Source organism: Ipomoea triloba, chromosome 11, assembly GCF_003576645.1.
Source record: "Ipomoea triloba cultivar NCNSP0323 chromosome 11, ASM357664v1".
Taxonomy (NCBI): Eukaryota; Viridiplantae; Streptophyta; class Magnoliopsida; order Solanales; family Convolvulaceae; genus Ipomoea; species Ipomoea triloba.
The window spans coordinates 11,097,468-11,120,717 of NC_044926.1; the positions used below are offsets into that span (position 1 = coordinate 11,097,468).

General features: G+C 36.5%; 3 protein-coding genes across 4 annotated transcripts; 2 read left to right on the forward strand and 1 right to left on the reverse strand.

Moving 5' to 3' along the window:
* The first annotated feature begins 8,332 nt into the window (after positions 1-8,332).
* On the forward strand, positions 8,333-10,561 carry LOC115996845 (protein SPIRAL1-like 1). Of its 2 annotated transcripts, XM_031236275.1 has the most exons (3): positions 8,333-8,441; positions 9,601-9,891; positions 10,277-10,561. In XM_031236275.1, the coding sequence occupies exons 2-3, from the start codon at positions 9,625-9,627 to the stop codon at positions 10,364-10,366; spliced, it is 357 nt and encodes a 118-aa protein (XP_031092135.1). In that variant the 5' UTR covers positions 8,333-8,441; positions 9,601-9,624; the 3' UTR covers positions 10,367-10,561. The 2 variants fall into 2 exon arrangements, with proteins under 2 accessions (XP_031092135.1, XP_031092136.1); XM_031236276.1 differs by lacking the exon at positions 8,333-8,441 and having other exon boundaries at positions 9,585-9,891.
* A 3,851-nt stretch (positions 10,562-14,412) lies between these two features.
* Positions 14,413-18,251, forward strand: LOC115997214 (transcription termination factor MTERF15, mitochondrial). The gene is made up of 2 exons (XM_031236724.1): positions 14,413-16,256; positions 16,461-18,251. The coding sequence occupies exon 1, from the start codon at positions 14,493-14,495 to the stop codon at positions 15,849-15,851; it is 1,359 nt and encodes a 452-aa protein (XP_031092584.1). The 5' UTR covers positions 14,413-14,492; the 3' UTR covers positions 15,852-16,256; positions 16,461-18,251.
* Positions 16,655-21,579, reverse strand: LOC115995905 (ABC transporter B family member 25-like). Its single transcript, XM_031235051.1, has 17 exons — positions 21,511-21,579; positions 21,323-21,394; positions 21,139-21,174; positions 20,979-21,053; positions 20,763-20,887; positions 20,128-20,227; positions 19,869-20,040; positions 19,646-19,764; positions 18,743-18,853; positions 18,214-18,358; positions 17,946-18,078; positions 17,747-17,822; positions 17,589-17,654; positions 17,398-17,505; positions 17,203-17,310; positions 16,932-17,129; positions 16,655-16,858 (listed from the first exon to the last, which is right to left on the reverse strand). Exons 1-17 carry the CDS (start codon positions 21,577-21,579, stop codon positions 16,655-16,657), a joined length of 1,917 nt encoding a protein of 638 aa, XP_031090911.1.
* Between the last annotated feature and the right edge of the window lie 1,671 nt (positions 21,580-23,250).

Consider the following 23,250-nt stretch of genomic DNA (forward strand, 5'->3'; position numbering starts at 1 on the left):
TTCAATGATTCTTGGTTTTTGTTTTTTAAAGATATGATAGAAGTGCTAGTAGGCAGTTATTGAAATTTGTAGGATACCTTCAGGCATTTGCTTTTCTACGTGATCCTTTATTTGAATCAGACTTGACGTCGCAGTGGAATTGGATTCGGACTGGCTAGGATGAAGTGAGATGAGATGGTATAAATTTGGGGAAAGGGTCAAATAGACTCTAAACATTATACCAAAGTGTAATAGACCTCCAAACTTTTAAAAAGTTCAATTAAATACCAAAGTGTTGGCGGCCGTTTTGGCTTCCAGTGACCTTTTCTTTCCTTTTTTTTTTTTTATACTGTTCATATGGCGGTCAGCCGTCGGTGATGGCAGTCAACGACTGTATAGTTAACGGTAACCTATTAGTTACCTGCTAAGTGGGTTTATTTGATCGATTTTATAAAGTTAATGTACTTAATTGCACCTTTTTAAGTTTAAGGGCTTAATTGCACTTTCATATAATGTTTAGGGGGTTGTATTTGATTATTTTTCCCTATAAATCTCTGAAGTGTGTGGTAAGATGAAGAAGTTGGGTAATAGGGGATGAGGTATGCTTAAGAGGAACCTCAAGAGTGGGGGTTTTTGTTCAGATTTTTTAATCAACTAGCAGAACAGAGAAGGATGAGGGAAAGGGGAGGGACTAAAAAAAACAGGAAAAAGAAAAAGAGAACAGAGAAAAAACAAATAAATAAATAGAAGTATGTAATGCGAGTGCGCGGACAAGATAAGAAGATTTTTCTTTAGGAAGGTAAGTTGGTACTATAACATTTAAGATTACACTTGTGTGAGATTGGGATTCGTGTGACGGTCGGTCAATATACAAATGTAATACTTATATTAGTAAATGTTATTTTTAAGGATAAATGTAATACTTTTATATTTTGATGTAAAAGTATTATTTTTTTCATCAAAAGTATTATGGGTGTGTTTGGTTTGCACAAGGGAATCAAAATTAGAATGAGAATCAAATATTTAGTAATGGTAATGCATTTTGGTGAAAGTATTTTGCATGTTTAGTAGTAGGGTGGAATTGGAATGATTGTCAATATTGATGTTTGGTTATGTATGACCCTATAATGAGAATAAAAGTTAAAAAAAAAGGCAATTGATCATAATATAATGATATCCAAAACACCAATATGAATTAAAAGAAAAAAAGCAAAAGAAAAATCTAAAAGCACTAATCCAAACATAGAAATCAGATTACCAATAAGATGGAATTATACTCATTTTTAATTAGGGAATGAGATTTTTAATTGAAAGAGTAATCAAATCTCATAGTTGTGTTTTTAAAAGTTGTCACCAAACACTAATTATGATTTTGATTCTCATTCCTGGTGTGTAAACCCATGAACCATACACACCCTATATTTTAATATAATACTTTTGATAAAAAAAAAAAGTAATACTTTTATATCAAAATGTAAAAGTATTACATTTTCCTTCAAAAGTATTGCATTTTCCCATATAAGTAATAAATATTTTATTCATGATTCATATTACATTTTCTAGTATAAGTATTACAATTAATCTTGACCCGACCCCCCTCACAGACAAGGATCTCTGAGATAGTCTCACATAAGTTTTTGCCTAACATTTAAGATATATATTATGAGATCAATAAAATAATTAGTAAAATGATTTAGATTACATTTTTTAGTTTAAGGCCGGTATGACATCCGTAATTTTTAAATAGAGTTAATTTTATTTTTTGTCCTAGATTTATGGGTAGTAATCTACTTTTAGTTTGTTTTTTTTTTTTTTTCAAAACATCACCTTTAATCCTAGTATTATTGCGTCATGACTATTTTTTTGTCTCCTATCCCTCTTTGGGCCAAGCCTTTCCTAACACAATAGGCCCGGGGTCTCATGGCGCCATCAATTAAATAGTATATTAGAGTTCTACAAATTTTGAAAAATCGCACTTAATACAATGTTTGATGTTGAATTACTTTGGGTAGTCTACTTATCACAAATCAAAATCTTCATACCATTCGGGTTAGTGACTCTTGAAATAGCAACATACAATTGTCTATGACTAAATACTAGTCTTTTCAAACAACTAGATTAGGATTATTATAGTAGCTGACATGTTGTAATAGTTTAACAACATATTACTCAAAAAATGTGCAAGGTACATGTCTCTCTCTAAAAAGAAGATTAAAAGAACTGATATGCTTTAAACACATTAGGAAAACATATGCTAAACAACATGTAGTGTAAATATAAATAATTTAACATGATTTGATCTTCAAAAAAAAATAATTTAACATGATTTACTCATGTTTCTGAGGTCAAAGTACCAGTCAAGTCCCTGTACACCAAAACAAAGCACATATTCAAACCCAAGATCTCATTTAGACCAAAATAGGCATGTGCGATTTGATGATAATATTTTTTCTTTTGCTACTAAGGAAAATTTGCAAGCACCAAAATCTTACACAATGGACCATGGGCAGAATCAATTTTGTATCATCTTGATGCCATCACTGTCGCACACATGCAGCCAAGTTGGGCACTGCTTGGACAGACCGCCCAGCAGCCAATTATTGCGACTGGACAGTCTGCCCAGTTGCTAGCCACTACGGTTGGGCAGTTCGCCCAACAGCCGCTAGACAGTTGTCTTGGCGCTGCTCACGACTAGCCTGGATCACGACCGTAGGGTCATCTGTTGGTCCCGGTGGTAGAGGTGTGAGTCTAGAAGTGGGGGTGGGGGGAGGGGGTCGAATAGACTCACAAAGGTTTTTAAAAACTTTTTCGATATCAAAGATAATAACGCAGCGGATAAAGATTATACCAAATTTTAGTTTTCACTTTGCATAAGAGTTTTTCTTATAAAAGATGGATTAGGTTTGCGTATGATATGCAATGCAGTGCGTAATAATTAAGAAGAGAGAGAGAGAGAGATTTTTATAGTGGTTCGGCTGTTAACTAAGCCTACTCCACTCTTCTTCACAGCTTGTGAAGGTTTTGCACTATATTCCCCGTAATAGTACAAACTCCTTTACAACGTGCTCCTTTGATCACTTAACCCGGCAGCTACGTTGTTGTAGGTTTTTCAATTTCTTCCAAGTTTACTCTGCCTCTTTCTACTTCACACGTAGAGATGGTTGAAAGGTTGAAATGTTTCTCCAACTTTGAGATCCTTGTGATTGAGTTTCTTGATGTCAACTTTAGAGCTTCACAAGATCCATTTTTGAAACTGAATATTGCTTATGAGCTTTTGAATATTTTAACACACAGGAAGTAGTTTGCTTGCTTGACACTTTTCGTTTTTTTTCAACCCCTTTCAAGTGAGATGAGAAAATGGTATTTATAGGTGAGAATTTCAGATCCGTTGGAGGGGAAATGAAATTTCAAACCTATTATCCAGTGTGTAATATCCAATGGTTTAGGTTTGACCTTTTTCAGAATGTTAGTACCTTTCTAGCCGTTCGTTCACTTTTGTGCAAGGACAATTTGTCTTTTGTCCCACAAAAAGGTGACAATCATTAAATGCTCCTTGGGATCGTTGCCTAGGATCCATTTTGACATTCAATTAAAGCTCATTCTCAAGGAAATAGATAAGACAACTTTCAGAGAATGTCTTTACCTTGGTTACTCGTGAGAATGATTGACCTTATCATTCTCATCAGTTTCCTCGAAACAATCATCGTTTGATTGTTCGGTCATAAGAGTTCGGCCCTTCCAGGGTTCGGCCTGAGTCTTCAATCTTCTATCTTCGGTTCTTCAAGTCTTCGTGTCTTCAATCTTCAACACTTCGGTCTTTAAACCTTTTGCTTGAGGATCAGTTTAGAGATAACATTGGGTCACTCTTTGACAGAAAGGATTCGTCTATCTCTTGGAACCGAGACATAGATCTGAGTACTCTAATCTGAAAGACATAAAGAAATGAGGGGTGTCCTCGGGTCATTGGTATCATCAAAATCAATGGCTCGGGGTTCCTAACATCATCCACGTGGAAAATCTATGAAGCCTACCACTCATACCTATACGATGGCTACTCGCAGTCAATCTCAAGCTCCTCATTCAGCTTTGAATGCATAGGTTTGCACTATGGATCCTACTTGTTACACCCAAGTAGTTAAATATCTAGAATGGCATAAGGCTATGGATGAGAAATTTAATGCACTTCTACAGAATCAAACATGGTCTCTTGTGCCATCCAAGTCAGGCATGAATATCATTGGGTGTAAATGGGTTTTTCGTACCAAACGAAAGACAAATGGTTCCATTGAGAAACACAAAACAAGGTTAGTAGTAAAAAGGTTTTAATCAAGTGCCTGGTAAGGATTTCTTTAACACTTTTAGTGTTGTGGTAAAACCCACTACTGTCAGATTGCTTCTTTCCTTAGCTATTTCCTCTGGTTAGGTCATTTGACAACTTGATGTCCATAATGCTTTTTTAAATGGTAATTTGTCTGAAACTGTCTACATGAAGCAACCTCCTGGTTATATTGATGCTCAGTATCTAGATTATGTTTGCTTACTTAAACACTCTTTATATGGTTTAAAGCAAGCTCCTAGAACATGGTTATATCGCTTACACTCTTTCTTGCTTCATGTTGGTTTTCAAGCATAAACAACGGGTGTGTCTCTATTTTACTTTTCTCAATATTTTGCTTATATGTACCTCTTGGTTTAAGTGGATGATATACTTGTCATGGGGAGTGATTCTGATGTTATAACTCATTTGTTATCCAAATTATCTGCTACATTTAAGATTAAGGATCTTGGTGAACCTGGTTTCTTTCTTGGTATTGAGACAATTAAATGTGCTGATGGTATATTGTTATCACAAAAAGATACATGATTGATATTATGAAATGAGCTGACATGGCAAAATGTAAAGCTTTATCTACTCCTAGAGTCCTAGTTCTGTTTCAAAATCTGTCCCATTCTGTGTAGATCTATATGAGGATCCTACTCAATATATAAGTCTGGCAGGAGCACTTCATTATCTGACTATCACGCGTCCAGATTTATCTTTTGTAGTAAATCACTTATGTCAACACATGCATGCTCCTACAACCTTAGATTAGGAGCAACTAAAAAGAGTCTTGAGGTATGTTAAATGGACAGTTAATTTTGATTTACGTATATGAAAGTCACCATTAAGAGAGATTCATGCTTTCTCTGACTCTGACTGGGTTGGCTATCCTCAAGCTAGATCGTAAGTCTACTAGTGGCTATGTTGTGTTTCTTGGGTCAAATCTTGTGTCTTGGGTTTGTAAGAAACAACGAACTGTTACCAAGTCTTCCACTGAAGCAGAATATAAGGCTCTAGTAGATGTTTGCGTTGAGGTAATTTAGATTCTTTATCTACTACAAGAGATTAACGTGACTTATATCTCTATTCCCAAACTATGGTGGATAATCTTGGTGCTACATATATGTGTGCAAATTTCATCTTTCATGCAAGAACCAAGCACGTAGAAATTGACTATCACTTTGTCAAAGATAGAGTGGCTAATGGGGATATTCAAGTCAACTTTATTTCAACAAAGGACCAACTTGCTGGCATCTTTACAAAAGCTTTGCCTAGTCCTAGATTTTCCTTTCTTAGAGACAAGCTACATGTTACTAGTATACCCTGTGCTTGAGGAGGAGTATTAGGACTCTATATATGTATGTGAGTCAAAGTATGACTATCTATCCTAATCTCTCTATCCTATTTTACCTATGGTGCCACTTGTATATATACCCCCATACATGTACTCTTGTATTCAAGTTCTGTTAATACAATTTACATTACAGTTCTCATCATATATACTTAAAATGATAAACGAAGAATAACAACAAATAAATATTACCAAACAGTTCATATGCTATAATTTGATTAGGACAAAGTTCACCAATATTTTGAGCATAATTCATTCATTACTATAATTTTAATGCTTTAAATTTGGTAAATTCAAACTATATTTGCATAAATCATTACAATTATTAATGGACTTGATGGGTAAACACGCACAAGGACTAATCCGTAGAGCCGGTCCGTCAGGAACCACCCAACTGGTCTTTTACAACCATCAGCCCGACAGAGCTAAGTCACTTGTAACCAAATGTATTGCTCGCATTAACAGGCTTCGTGACATGTAAAGATATTCTCGGACTACCCTTGGAACCGCCCTAACGGAGTGTCACCTAGCCGGCCTACAATAGGTTGCCCGGTCGGCCTATGGTGTGACGCGACCTGCAATATTGGAAAACCTAGCTTACACGACAAGTAATGGAGGCCAACTTGCACTTGCAGAGCGGTGGCTAGCAACTTGCAAGAATAACGGCTATGTCACATCGGACAGCCAACCTACACATAGCTAAGGAGCGACTATTTGACCAAGCCAATGAGAGCACGCCACGTTAAGCCACTGGCAACAGAGCATTAAATGCTTAGACCAACCTGATTAGTATAAATGGGAGGGTCTTCCCCCTCACTTGTCATATTCACTACTTCTCAATACTACTAGCCAAATCCATCTTATTGTAACAATTACTCGCTACTTGTAACCTTCACCACTTTGTAATATCACACTACTTGTGATCTACTCTGTATTGCAATACAATCTACTTCACTTGTGATTTACTCTGCATTGCAATACAATCTACTTCACTTGTGATCATACGTTACTTATAATACGACATAGCCTCAGACCGTTCAGTCGTCACTCGATAGGCCGACCGACCGACTGACCTACAAACGTTCTCCTTTACTTGTTCACAAACATATGTATTCGTAACTCTTGGTTCCATTTACGTTATCATTGGCACCGTCTGTGGGGACCTGAACGAGTCACTCTATTATTTGTCCCGTTACCTTCCTTTCTTCATATCAAGATCCACCTTGCTTGATAAAATTGATGAAGAACAAGAGAAGTGGGAGCCAAAGCCACGTGCAAAGGGAAGGCTCAACCCACCAGGTTAAATATCACCCCGATAACATGACCAAAACGCTCTGAGAAGACGATCTACGACGACAGTCGGATCAATTGAGAGAACTAGTGAACGACCTCACCTCCAACTATGCACGACAAACCATACAACCTACCTAACAGGCTGACCAACCAAGCAGCCAGATTATAGTCCATCTAACCGTCTCGATACCTCGGAGTGGCATGCCTAGTCCAAACATCCAGGTACCTGTGACGTATACCATGTTATCCTCAACACCGTGTAGGTCAGCAGGGACCGTAGTGCATTATCAACATGGGGTTCCACAGCAAGATGTGTCGTATCCATCACAAGGATTTGCCAGACAAATAAGCCATGGTTAGGAACCCCCCGGGTACTACTTTGTAGCACTCACTCCTCAAATCCCAATTACGGAGCAGTAACAACTAGCCATACAACATGTCCAACAACTGCCCCCCAAAATCACATCCTGGAGGAAATAAAAGTGACAGACCGACCGGATAGCTTAGGTGGACTGACCGGGTACACGGAGGAAATAAAAGTTGTGGACCGTTCACGAAGGCCCAATCAGGAAGGATGTGGAGACTACCAACGACCTAACGTCACTCAACGAGAAAGTGTTTTTGACTAAATTCGAAAAAGTGTTAAGTCTCGGCTAAGCCCCCAAGACAACCAAAGCCACTCAAGGTCAAAGTTTCGAAGGACTATGTAGCGGAGGTAATAGCACCAGAAGAGCAGTCAGTCAGCCAGTTGACTGCTTGTTGAAAATTTGTCCGGATAATTATTTGATCAAGTTCGTCGCCCAACATTAAAATTGATTTTGAACGAGTTACTACTCTCGACTCTACTTGTGAAGGCTTTGATCGGTCGAACAATCCGATCTTGCCTATAATGATTTAGCCCGATTGACTGTAAAAAAATTAAAAAATAAAAAAGAAAGAAATAAAAACCGCCGGACTTTTTCGTTTGACGTTGTTCCCGTTTGAGTTCCACAATTTTCCTTTTTATTATAATGCAAATTGGAGGAGCGAAAACAATATGCATAAATTACAAAGAAAAGCCTATGGCCCTGTTTGGTAAATGGTTATTGGCTGATTGGGTTGGCTGTTTGGGTTAGAATGTATGATTTGTTAATAACATTAGATGATTGGAAAAAGTTGTTTGATAGATTAGCTGTTAGCTGATAGCTGTTTGGTATAATTTTTTTTCTCAAAAAGCTAATTGAAAAGACTGCTTTAAGTAGCCTTTTGAATTTTAGTATTTTAGAGATACAAAAAGCTTATTAACCAAACAACTAATAGTGATCAAATAAGCCAAAATTGACTGATATGCTGATTATTTACCAAACATGACCCATATAATTTGCAAAGTAGTCCACCCACCACCGCACCGCAATCTTCCACGCAGATGCGTTTCTTTATCCTTTCCTCTTCATTCTTCAATTATAAGCGCCCCCATCCCCCCTATCGCTTTCCACTCTCCCCAGATCTTAAACAAAGGTCCGCTCTCTCATTCTCTCTTTAGAATCGAACTGTTACTCTCATCTACGAATTTGCGTTTTGATTTTCCCGTTTGATTCGTTTGTACGTTCGTTGTCCTGTATGTAGATCTCTATTTTGTTAAGCATCTTCCGTTTTATTTGGATTTGCTATTTATATATCAGTTTTTGCTATTTGGATATGTATTTTTTATGCTAAGTTAAAATGGCAGCCACAGAGGTCAATTTGTTTGTGTGTGTCTGTGTGTGCATTTTGTGTATTTTTTTTATTTGAATTTTGAAGATTGTGTTTGGTTACCATAGTACCGGATTTCATTCCGGTGGCAAAAGGTCGACTAAAAATTCTCATCAAATAGATATCAGTAGGTTGCTGGAAAAGTGAAAGGTCTGGAACTCTGAATCTTGTGGAGTACTGAATACTGAGATAATTTTTCTAAGGCTCAAAATGTGTTGCAAGAGCATTTTTCAATGAAAAGGATCTCACATTCTCACGGATCTGATTTTCTCAATTTTTCTATGCATAATTAGGCTTACTATCATAAGAAATTTGATATGGACCTTTCATCTAGAATGTAAGTACTTTGGTTGGTGATTTGGTGAAGTTATTTTAGCAATTAGTATTACTTTTCAAATAGATGGCTTTTACAGGGTCTTTTGTAGCCAAACAACCCAAGAAACACCTAACAAGGGCTAAAGTGATTTTTTTTTTTGGTGACATCAAATTGAGATAGTTTTGTTTTATTTATTTATTTATTTATTGGGAAAAATTGCACTTTTCATCCTAAGTTATAGAATAATGGTTGGATATTAGGATTCATCCCTACTCTTTGGTCTTGCTCACTTCTAGTCCTTAAGTTATAATTGACATTGCAAATTTTGTCCTTTTTCTAACAAAACATTAGGGACAAAATTTGCAGTTATAGCTTAGGGATGAAATGAGTATCACCGACAAGTAGGGACGAATCCTACAATTACTCTATAACTTAGGGAAGAAAAGTACAATTTTCCCTTATTTATTTGTTGTTATTTTATATCATTTGTTTTGTTCTTTTATTGGAGGGTGATGGAAGGTATAGATCAAAAGTATGTATTTTCTTCCTCTACAACTGCAAAAATTTATTACACATCTTAAGGATATTGACAGGTGAATTTTAGTGCAGAAGTTTGCACTCAAGCCAGGGATCATGGGTCGTGGAGTCAGTTTTGGTGGGGGCCAGAGTTCTTTGGGCTATCTTTTTGGTAGTGGTGAGCCTCCAAAGCCTACTACTAACAATTCTGAGGCTCCTCTGAATCAAGGAACAGCTGTTAGTGCTGGAACTCCACAGAAATCTGTTGCACCTGCACCAGCACCGCCTGCAGATGCTACCAAACAGATACCAGCTGGGGTCCCCGGGAGCAAAACAAATAACTACTTCCGTGCTGATGGTCAGAACTGTGGGAACTTCCTTACGGTATGATGTATATTGTGTTATGTTTAAGCAGTATGCTGATTTTTATTTGCTTCATAGCCTTGGCTACCACAACACCTTGTACTTCTTCGTCCCTCCCATTAGATAAAAGTATACATGCATGTTGAACTAAAAGAATTGCTAAGCATGGGCTTACTACAAGAAAGCCTTTCTTTAGAATACTAGGGGCTTGTGCTCGAAAGCTGGTCTTGCAATTAGTATATTATGATAGAAGTCTGTCTTGTGAAGTATTTTGTTTGGTAGTACGGAGTTATTATTATTATTATTATTATTATTATTATTATTTTACACTTGCAAATTAATTTTATGTTGGTAGACCCATCTTGAATATTGGTGAAATATGATGCCCGGCATCTTCACTTTGCAGGATCGTCCTACAACCAAGGTCCATGCTGCACCAGGTGGAGGGTCCTCCCTGGATTACCTGTTTGGAGGTGGAGGTGGCAGCAGCAAGTAGTGCCTAGTTCATTTCTAAGATGCCAATCTCTAAATCCTCCTCAAGTCTGGAGCAACCTACCCATTTGTACTTTAGACAATCCAAAATTTGAATTGTCAATAACTTGATACTTGGTTTGGCAGTGTGAATTTCCTGTTGTAAATGGACAAATTGTTGATAATCTTTCCATATATAATATTTGCATTTCTCTTAAAATTTTCCTTTAGGATAATATTCAAGATTCTTGGTTTTGGTTTTTGTTTTTGTTTTTGTTTTTGTTTTTGTTTTGTTTTTGTTTTTGTTTTTTTTTTTTTTAACTTAGGTGATCCCATCTTTGTTTGACTAATAAGTTCATAGGACTTTGCCCCTGGAGTCACTGTCGAGGTCAACAGTGAGTTGTGCAATCAGTCCACCGGTCAGATCTTAGTCTTTATGTACGCACAAGGGATCCAATCTAGATCTTTCATCATTCTTGGGCCTTTTTTTCATACATGTTTTCAGTGATTTTTGGTTTTTAAAGATATAATAAAAGAGTTAGTAGCCAGTTATTGAAACCAGGGTGTTTAGTCAGATAACTGATTCAAAGATTTAATCGTTAACTGAACCGAAATTTTTATTTTTGATTAACTGAATCAATTTATTTTTGGATTAATTGATTAATTAAATTTTTTAGTTCAATGAACTTTATACAATAGATCAATTAGACATTTAAACTTTTAAAAGGTGCAATTAAACCATTCAACTTATCATCTTGGTGCATTTAGACCCAATAATCAATTACTCACCTGGAATAAGCGGTTAATAGCAGTTTCGCAAAAAAAAAAAAAAAAAATGGCGACCGACGAGCGATCGCTAGTCACCATTGTCTTTGAAGGTGCGGCCATGTCAGTTGCATACTTCTACAAGAAAGTGATCATGCCAGTCGCCTTTTTCAGATCCAAGAAGACAATTGCCCAATCGCCTTCTACATATCAAAGAAGGCAACAACACGCAGTCAAATAGGCACTCCAATCTCTAACTATAGGGATAAAGGTCAAATAGGCACTCCGATCTCCAACTATATACCAAAATTCAATTAGACCTTAAACTAAAAGAAAAAAAATTCAACATATTAATTCTTAAACTTGTTAAAATTGTATAATTAACATATTTATCATGTTACCAAAAGTAACCACTAACCAATCAATTTTGCTTGCATAGCATCTCATTCAAAAATTAATTTTTTAAAAAAAAGAGTCTTCGACGACGGAGAGTCGCGGACTTATTTTTTTCTTTTGAAAACGGACGAAGAAGCCGTGACATGTTGTTATTGTTGTTTTTAATATAATTATTTTGATTTTTAAAATATAATTTTAAAAAATATAATCTATGCGACACCTTACATAACATTCTGCGTGGCAAGTGACTTGGGGGGTAACATACTAATATACTCCCCATGTCTCACTTTATCTGTCATATTTACTATTCATTGGTCAAACCAACTTTTTGTTCTTTGTTTATTTTCTTTAGTATTTTTTACTTATTTTTATTCCAGCTGTTGTTCCCCTCTCAAGGGCAGGTTCTTACGCGTTACTCACCCGTCCGCCATTGGAAACACCACTTCTCGTCCGACTTGCATGTATGAAGCATGCCGCCAGCGTTCATCCTGAGCCAGGATCGAACTCTCCATGAGATTCATAGTTGCATTTTTTATTTTTTGTGATTAATAGTACTCTTAGTGTAGTTTCTAAATATATAAATTTTGTATACTAATACTAAACATAATATTATGAAAAATTAAATTAAAAATAACTATAGTTAAGCCACGTTAACCGAACCAGACACATAAAATGAGACGGAGGGAGTATTATTATAGGTCAACTGAGTTACTTGCACAATTTTAACAAGTTTAATGGTCATCTCCAACCTAAAACACCAAATTCTGTACCAAATTTTACACAAAAAGAAATATTCTCAGCATATTCTTACGCCAAATTTTTTCATCTCCAATTTATTTACACCAAATTTTATTTCATCTCCAATCCATTTACACCAAATTCTACTCATACACTAAAATAATTTGTATTCTTATAATTTAAAACTTTAATTTTGTTTACTTTAATTATTTCAATATAAAATATAATTTTGATATAAATAATATTTTAACATGGAATTTATGTTTTTATGTATTTTAATTTTTAAATCTTTTATAGTCGATATTGATCTCGTTTTAAACGTGTGATCTTTAAATTTTTTATAATTTATTTCTAATAAATACGGATGCGGCCATGGGTAATGTTAACAATGTCATGGGTCTTGGATGTGTTTTGCGTGATGATCAGGGGAGATTCTTGGTAGCGAAGAATGCTTGTGTGTTGGGTAATTATGGTGTGAAAAAAGCTGAAGCATTGAGCTGAATTAAAGAGGCAGGTATGGGTAGTCATGGCCATGGTTCAATATCGGTTCTGAACCGGCGGTTTCTAGTTCTGAAATTGGTCAAATCGGAACCGAACCTTCTATCACGATTCGAGGTACGGTTCCGATTCGAACCGATTTTTATTTTTATTTTTATTTATTTATTTTTTATTTTTACAATTGTCCAAATTCAACAAGTTAAAAATTTTTTGTTGAAAAGTTTCCATTCTAAAATATTTTTAAAATAGTTTTATTAAATATTTAAACTTCAAAGTAAACTATATTAAAAAATTGTTATTGTTGAATTTTAAAATGTTATTTAAATTTAAACTTTAATTAAATAATAAATAATATAAAATTTATTTATTTATTTTTTTTAGTTTTTCCGATTCCGGTTTGGTTCCTACAATTCACGGTTTGGTTCGAACCAAAATGTGATCATCCTTAGGTATGGGGAATGTGGAGGTTGAAAATTGAAATGGATTCTCAAATTGTTTTTCTTGCAATTACTTCTCCATCTTTTTGCTCTGATTTTTGTTTGTTAATTGATGATGTAAAAGATTTAGATTCGCGATTGGAGGTGTTAAATTTCGTTTTGTGAAGCGATTTGCAAATTGCACAGCCCACATTGTTGCCTGGGAGGCCATTTCTGAGTCAGCCAATCAGGTTGCGGGAAGTGATTGGACATACCTCTGTTTGATCTGGTAAACTGTCTTTCTCGTAATTTAATGAATTAAGTTTTTTGCTTTCAAAAAATAATTTATTCTCATAATATAAAATTTTAAAAAGAAACAATTAGCAAAAAGTTTTTAAAAAGTTCTACACCGAAATGACATTTACACCATTTTGGTGTAAAATTTGGTGTCTTCCTTGGAGGAAGGTTGCATCAAATTTTTTCACCAAAATGGTGTTTCGGTGCCTTGTTTGGAGATGGCCTTATGTTTTTTGTTCTAATTGCATTTTTGTTTATAGTTAGGAAGTCTATTTAACTTTTTCTTTTTAATTTAGTATTTAGTATATTGACACTACTAAATTTGAATATGATTTGGTTGAATAAAATTTTTAAAGACTTTTAAAAGTCCAGATGGAATAACCAAACTTTTATTTTAGGGTGTGTTTAGAAAGCAAGGAAATGATTTCTGAAAAATGAGTCATTTTTCAGAAAACATTTTCCTTTCTTGTGTTTGGCTGCAGAACAGAAAACTGTCTTTGTGTGTTTGTTTCATTTTTCAGAAAATGGGCAAGAAAATGAACAGAAATCCAGAAAATGGAAAAAAAAACATCAAAACCAGTAAATCCACTGATTTTGCAAACAAGTGGATTTACTGGTTTGCGAAACCAATGTCAGCTGGTTTTGAAAACCAATCTTACTTTTTTTGCGAAATTGAAATAAAATTTCAGGAGAAAAAGCGAGAGGCGAGAGGGCGCAGATGCATGAGGCAATAGCGAGAGGCAAATGAATTTGGAAAATGACTTCCCAAAAAAAGAAAGTCATCTTCCTAAAAAAGTGACTTATTTTCAATTGACCACATTTTACTAACTCTTTCCAAACACAAAAAACTTGAAAAAATGATTTGTGGAAATCATTTTTTAGGTTTCTAAACAAACCCCTAAAATCATAAGATTGAATACACTCGTTTAGAAAACCGGTGTCCTAATTGAGCATTGAGATTGAGATTTGAGGGTGTTGTATAAAGCAGGTGAGGCATTTGCATTTGAGCCAGCGTCCAACAGTATTGTCTAAGTCATTCGCATGGCAGTTGGGACTCTTAGATCTCTTTTAGCTCCAATATCAAAATTCTCCAACTCTATTCATCTTCGGCACTTCTCCGCAAAACTGAATTCCCAAATTCAGTATCCTCTCGACTTCAAGAAAAAATCCCTCCAAAGAAATCTTATACCCATTTCTAGTCTTCTCAAGAGGTATGGGTTTCCACTATCTGAACTCCATCATTTCCTTGCCAATAATCCCTCTTTGCTGAATTCTGACCCCTCTGAAATTGGAAAATCCCTTCAAATTCTGTTTTCTCTGGGCCGCTCCCAACAATTTCTTACTTCCCTGGTTGCTACTTGCCCTAGGGTGTTAGACTATGAGTATATGAAGAAATGGGAAAAGGTAATGTCTGGAATTCAGGATTTTAATCTTTCTGTATCGGCTATTAAGAATGTTCTGCAAGTTTGTTTGAAGTTTGAACTATACCCAGATGATGTTTTGGCGTGTTTGAAGTGTTTGCGGGGTTTAGGGTTTAGTGAGGGTACAGTCATTAGGGTTTTAGAAGAATTCCCTCAAGTGGTAATGACTAGTCCTGATAGAATTCAGGGTAAAGTTGAATTCTTGATGAGTGGTATTGGCATTGAAAGGACTGAGGTTGATTGTGTTGTTGGGTCATACCCAGGTGTATTAGCATTTGGAATTGAGAACAGGCTTAAGCCATTGCTCAATGAATTTAAAAGTCTTGGTTTTGGCTTGGATATAGTTAGGAGGGAGGTTACGAGAGATCCGAGAATTCTTGGGTTAGAAGTTGGGGAACTTTCTCATTGCTTGAAACTACTAAGGAGTTTGAAATGTAGAGTCCCGGTTAAGGAGGAGATTTTTCGAGATGGAGCATTCAGGGCCGGGTATCGAGTGAAGTTGAGAGTTGATTGCCTGCACAAACACGGTTTAACATATAGAGATGCTTACGGTGTGTTATGGAAAGAGCCACGAGCAATTTTGTACGAGATAGGGGAAATTGAGAGGAAAATTCAGTTTTTGGGGCAGACAATGAGATTTGATATCGAGTCCCTAGTCGATGTTCCAGAATACTTGGGGGTGAATTTTGAGAAACAGGTTGTTCCCAGATTTAAGGTCATTGAGTATTTGAGAACGAAAGGCGGGCTTGGTGACGAGGTGGGGTTGAGGGCCTTGATTAAACCTAGTAGATTGAAATTTTACAATCTCTATGTCAAGCCTTATCCAGAGTGTGAAAGTATGTATGGGAGACTTGCAGGAGATGTTCGAGTCAAAGTTGGACATCCAACCGGGATGTGGAAGCTTTTCAAACCACCACAGTATCAACAGTCCAAAGAAGATATTATGAACATCAAATCTTATATGGAGTCACTAGCATAGTAACATGAGTTCTATTCTCAATGCTTTCTCGTGATGCAGATGGAAACTACTGTGTTCTTGGGGCTAATTGTCCTTAAAGTATACTTCCTATCCTTTCTGTTGGCAGTTCTCTATTGCCCTACTCTTGAATAACGAATATGTGTTTCTGCTTCAATCTACGTATTCAATTGTCAGATTGGGTTTGGCTGTGGTGGACTAAAAGCATAAAATTTTATATGAAGAGCCGAAACCGGAGTCTGTTTGCTGTTTTCAGAACCTATTCACATGATTATACGATCCTACTTGTGTAGGCCTGGAGGTGTAGTTTTTAAACTAAATACGAAGAATCAGAGGCCTAGCATTTCAATATATATGAGCCTTGAGTAAGCACACAAGACAAGAGGAATGCCGCCACAACATCTACAGGTCATATCCGTTATCTTACACTCCCTCCATCTTGTCCCATTTTATGTGTCTGGTTCGGTTAATGAGGCTTGATTGAAGTTACTTTCGGTTAATGAGGCTTGATTGAAGTTACTTTTAATTGTAAAAAGATCTATTTGCATTGTTTATGAAGTTGTTATTTTTTGTTACATTGCTTTACAATGGTAGTATCGGGACCCATGGCAGGTGTTCTTTTTTATCTTAAAATAGATAGACCAGAAAATAGGAATCTGTCTCGTCTTGAGTTGAGGCATGTTGGTGGAAAACTAGACAGAGTGAGAAAGAAGAGTATGCAAGAGGGATGATTGATTGGTTTAGGGTGCGTTTGGGAGAGCGGCTGAAGTAATTGCCAATAACAAGAGCTAGAATATGGTGCTTCCTTAACCGTCTTTGGGTGCCTGCAACTGCCTCCTCACGAGTGCTGTATAAATGCCATCATCCTTGCTGAGAAGCTCATCGTGACTGCCACTCTCAACTATTTGCCCTTCACAGACCACTGCTACAGTGTTTGCAGTTTTGACGGTTGAAAGCCTATGAGCTATCACAAGTACTGTCCTCCCTTCCATTAGAGAGTCCATGGCATCCTGCAACCACTCTGAGATTATTAGAATGGGGATCTCCGAGAACATATGAATCTGTACTTTGTGGAGAATATACCTGTACAAGAAATTCACTTTCAGCATCAAGTGCGCTTGTGGCCTCGTCCAGAAGTAGAGCCCTTGGATTCATGAGTAGAGCTCTCGCAATTGCTATTCTCTGTTTCTGACCACCAGAAAGCCTTAATCCACGTCCACCCACACTCGTTTGGTATTTGTCAGGAAAATTTGATATGAACTCGTGGGCATTTGCCATCTTCTGCTTTCAACATAGAAAAAGTGAAAGTATATCTACGGGAGAGTATGAATGAATGAATGGGGTTTAAACTTACAGCTGCAATTTCTATATCACTCATGCTTGCTTTGCCACCCAAGCCAAAGGCAATATTCTCTTCAATGGAACAATTGAAAAGAACTGGTTCCTGGCTCACTATGCTGACCTGCACTTTCCAACTGGCATTTATGGAAAACTCAAAGAAAGCAGACATAGTACTCTTCATGGAAAGATCATAGTACCATAATTTTACCTTTTGGTGTAAATGTTGATGAGAGATTTCTACCAAAGGAACCCCATTCAGCAAGATCTTTCCTCTGACGGGATCATAAAACCTTTGAATCAAGTTCGCTATTGTAGTCTGCAGCAAAAGAAATGTGTTGCATCCTCTACACAGACAGGAATGGCAGCGAAACACAAATTTTGAATGGTGTGAGAAATTACCTTGCCACCACCACTTGGACCAACCAGGGCAACCTTTGAGCCAGGTTGCAGTTTCAGCGTAATACCCTAAAACCATAGAATGTTTGTACTCCAGTGAGCAAAATCTGTTTCCAGAACAAGGATATGATGCCTAAAGAGGAATGGTTATTCGTTATTACCTTGAGGACCATATGGTTGGGACGCGATGGATAGGCAAACCAGACATCATCTAATTCTACATCTGCATCTTCGTCTCTGTAACATACAACAATCCACTGAACATCATGTGTGGAAGGATTTGGTTTTCAAGACTCACTTTTCAACTGCTTCTAAAGGAAAGAACACCCAAGAATCGGCCTCAGAAGCCCTACAACTCACCCCAAAGGACATCTGTTTCCCGATTTTGGCATAGATGAGGCGTGATCCAAGAGCTGGAAAACTCGCCTACTTGCCCCTGCAGCTTTCATCGCCACAGTGTATGATCCAGATAGCCCGGACACTGAAGATTGAACTGCAAAAGGGGGCAAGGAAAGTTATATCATGTATAGATAACAAAAGGTTGAATTTAATCATGCTTTTTTGGTGTATTTACCATGTTAACTTCATTACACATATTGAGCTGAAGAAAAAACCAAGAACTTCTCACCTGTTAGGCTATAAAGAATGAAAGATGTCAGAGCCCCAGCTGTGATTGAGCCATGAATTCTCAAAGTAGCTCCATAAAGAACTACAATCATAGCCGGTAGCCTTGCTGCTGCACTTAGGCTTCCATAGAAAAGACCAACTATTTTCTGCTCCACAAAACATCAATAGATTTGACTCAAAGCGCTCAACTCACTACAGTAGACAATTTTTTTTTTTTTTTTTTCATTTTCCATTGCAGAGTGTAGATGCAATCATTATTGTTTGGACCATGATCTAGACCATACAATTAAATAATGTACATTCAATACACAAATAATATACTTTTAGTATATTAAAAATGTACACTGTATTCGGAAAAAGTATATTATTTGAGTACTAAAAGTACATTATTTTGTATAATGTACATTTAGTATACAAATAATGTACTTTTAATACATTCAAAATGCATTTTTTGTTATGGTTCACATAACGCTTTGTGGACAATAATTGATCGTGTAGATGAGGGTAGAGTTTAATATTAAGGAACTTACAGCCCTAGTAAGTCCGAGACTCAAAGTATTGTCCACTTTCTCTGCATACCGTGATATCTCATAATCTTCTTGTGCAAAAGATCTGATTGTGCGTATTGCGCCAAAAGCTTCCTAAATAGCAACAACCACATTCTATTACAAACAGTAATGAGCATATTCTTAATGCAGTCAAACAACAAAGTACTTAGCATTTAATGTAGCACAAACCTTCCTTCAAGCTTCACATTCTAAGCTATTCAATGATAACCATTTTTGTGTGCTTTGTATGGCTAACTAAGAATATCTAGGCTAGCGTTCTGCAGGACTAGCTTAAGTGGTAGACCACCTAACCTAAAGTCACCACTCCAGGGTGGGGATTCGACTCCCATCAACATCTTGGAGTTTGGGCCCTTAGGATCCCTAAATTGGAGAATGGGCTCCCCAAGTTGCCAGAAATATGGAGATGGATCCCTTGTGTGCAGAGTCAATGATAGGGACTGGCTGCTTGGGTGACTCCTACCTTCTCTAATGACCTCTTGGGCAGGGGTTCTAGGGTCTTAGGATGGACCCCCAAGCTAGAGGTAAAGACAAAAATTGACTGGGATGGTGCTTGTGGTTTCTAGGGGCTTAGGATGGGCTCCCCAAGTTAGGTCTAATTTGAGATGGATCCCTTGTGCACAGAGTCAACGGCAAAGACTGACTGGGAGAGTGCTTACGAGTTCAAGGGGCTTAGGATGGGTTCCCCAAGCTACGACATGGACTGACTGGGAGGGCGCTTGGGCAACTCCTACCTCCTCCAATGACACTATTGAACTGAGGTTCTAAGAGGCTTAGGATTAATTTAGCGTAAGCTTGGGAAAACTTTTATTCCAAATTCAGGTGGAATAGTAGTACTAAATTACTAATATCAGTGGAGCAACTAACCTCAGCAACTGATGAGGCTACTGCTGCAGCTGCTTGAGTCTTGTGGGAAAGTTCACGCATATACTGCCCAAATCTGCGCATACCAATTGATATGGGTGGAACAACTACTAAACCCAACACTGAATCATAGAACATGGAAGACACAACATGAATACATATATGATTTTGAAAACAAAACAAAACAAAAAATCTATGCCTGATTAAACAGTTGCATAGCCATTACATGTTAATTCCCATGATGTTGTAAACATGAATCCTACACCAATAAATGCAGTAGAAAGATTCTTGAGAGCCCCTGAAAGATCAGTTGTGGCTGCACTCTTTATGATCTGGGTATCTTCAGAGAGCCTACTAAGGAGCTCCCCAGTTTGAGCAACATCAAAGAAGGCTATCTCCTACAAATCAATCAACCCTTTCAAAAATACATTTCATAGGTTACACAGAAGTGATACTAGTAACTAGAAACGAATAGAAGTCATTACCTGGTGAATAAGGTGGCCGAACAAGTTCTTTCTCAAGTGAGCCACAACCCTTTCACTAGCAGAAGAGAACAACCATACACGAAGCGCCGTGCAGATAGAACTTAAAGAAGCAAAAATATTTTAAACTCCATTAGTGCCATAACAATCAAGGTGGATGGCATGGATAGGAATTGAAAGAGCCATTGTGTTTACTAGAGTCCAGCTTCCTCTAGTGCAAGATTCTAGTAATGTTATCGGTTAAGATCAAACACTTACTGCTACACCAAAAACTATTTAAACAAGTGGTATCAAAGCACATGTCAAACCCAGGCTGATAGGTACTGGGGGAATTGTTGGGGGACGGAGGCCTAAAGGGCCAAATCCAGGCTGGCAGGCTAAGGGGAATTGTTGGGGGATGGAGGCCTAAAGGGCCAAGTCCGTCTAGCACCATCGAAAATGTGGTGCAGGAGAACGAACTACTTATAACTTTTGGCGTAGTGATAAATACTTGATCTTAACATCATCCATATAAATGAAGTTAAAGCAATTGATTCATTTTTGGATGATTGGAGCTTGCATTGGACCTCAAAAGATTAGCAAACTACATATCTCTTCTAGACATTTGTTTATTTCAACTAAACTAATTAGGGACTTACCCAACTATGGCAATAAAAAATATTTCTAATATGGTGTTTTTTACAGCTCCTAAAGCTTCAGATCTTTGTTCATCTGTTTGGATATCCCTTGAAACAATATCGATAATCGTCCCCCCAAATTTTCTCTGCAAAACAGACATTTCAATGTCATTGAATGAAATTTCTGAGACCTGTGTGCTCTGGTGGGGGAGACAATCCTAATGCAGAACTACTTACAATCAAAATTGTAGACGTCGATGCAAGCAAGAGTGCCAGTGTTGCAAGAATCAACTTTCCCACTTCAGGTTTGGCCTGCAAATAACTAGCAGTTAGGGGTACACTGAATAGAAGCTGTATCAGAAATTCATTGACTAGAGGAACAATCCCAGTTACTTACAAGCGAAATCACTCGGCAGAATCCTACATTTGGTGCCTGAATGTTTAAGACAAAGTTAGCTCCGGCCTTATAATTGAAGCACATGTTCAATCTCAACTGAAAGTCTAAATTGATACTTGGATTGCACATTTATGTTTATATATTATATGCTCAACACTTATGTTCTGATGAAATTTCAAATTACCAGCACTCCATCTCCATGCTCAAGGCCAGTTAGCTGACCATTCTCCACTGAATCATACACCTTTCTCCCAGCCTGTTAACCACGGAAATTATAAATTCTTGGAAATTATAGACTTAATTTGCAAGAATTGAGAAACTGGATATCCTAATTACTCAAGTGGTTATATATATTAAAAAAAAAAACCTTACTAGTCTGTTCAAGAGAGGAGCTTTCTCACTGCCAAGGCCATGGCCGTGTGTTCCTGAAAACCTGTCCATGTATGAATTTCACCTTCAAGAAGAAGACTTTGGGCTCTGAGGGTCAAGGAGGGATGTGTGTTTATATATATATATAGAGCCTAGTTCTGGTTCGGATAAATCTGGTCCGTCATCTCATGATGATCAAAGGCTAAAAATCAATGAAATTGGAAAAATAAAACATGGTGGTATTTTTATAATTATCTAGTTACGATTGTGCGTTTAGAAATGCTTGATAGTACATCACATTCCTCCTTCGAGTCACCACAAGAGTTTCGAAATGCACTTTCAGTTATTCGCGAATGCATTGCCAAGCATTTCCAAATGCATATATAGTAGTAAAATCAATAAAATGATGAAAAATGTAGTGATATTTTTGTAATTTTTGTAATTACGATTGTACATTTAGAAGCACTTGATAGTGCCTTTGCACGTTTGCACTTGGAGGCTTGTCTGTAATGCTTCCTGAAGGATTGGAAATTTTAGATTGAGCAGCTGATGCATCATGCATGGAAAATGCCTTCACATTTTACAATTGAAAATTATCCGATCCGTTTAGTTTTGACGTTTAAGAGGCCACTTTGGCGCCTTTCTGGAAAACGACAGTCTTTAATTTACTTCCCTTTTCTTCTACAGGTGAATAAAGACATCAAATCCCTTAGGCCGGTTTGGTTCATAGGGTTTCCAATCGATTAATAACCAAATTGTTTTAACCGAAATTTTTAAAGATATAACCGTTAATAAAACGAATTTTAATTTGTATTAGTGAATTAATTTAATCAAAGTTTTTTCGATTAATCGGTCAGTTAATCGATTAACCAAAATTTTTTAAACTAAAGTTTTAAATCTTTAAAATAATACCTATAATAATAAATTCATAAGAAAATATACAAACACCATACCATAACAACACTACAAACATAAAAGCACAAATTATAATGTTCACACATACATATATATTTAATTTTATATATATATATATATATATATATATATATATATATATATACATATATATATATATATATATATATGTCCTCAATCTCATGAGAACAAGGCTTTAAGTGAAGACGTGAGGTCAAATCCACACCATTAAATTAATAATTTGAATGGCCCAGATTAACCCATATAAGTAACCACCACTCTTTAAAAAACTACCCCACTCTTAAAAAAAATTGACAATAATAAATATATCAAAATAAATAATAACCATTAGATCTAACACAATCAACAACCATAATTTGTCCTCACATCCACACCTAAAGACAATCAACAACCATAATTTGTCCTCACATCCACACCTAAAGAATTGTTCTCACCAGAATATGTCCTCACATCCACACCTAAAGAATTGTTCTCACCAGAATAGAAATCTATATATTTAAAACTTCGGTTAACCGCTCGGTTAATTTGGTTAACTGATAGTTTTGAACCGAATTAACTGCAAATAATCATTAATCGAACCGAAGTTTTTCGGTTAAAGAATGGTTAGCCGAAATTTTTTAGTTCAATCGGTTAACCGAACTTTAACTGAAGTTTGCACACTCCTTTCTTGGAAAATATAATTAAAATTCTATGGAAAAAAAATTATCAGGAAGATAGATTGTATTGTTTGGTTGGTAAAAAAGAAATTATTGAGAATGTTGATTCTATTGTTTAGTTGAAGTTGAGATGGTAAGGAATAATGAGTAT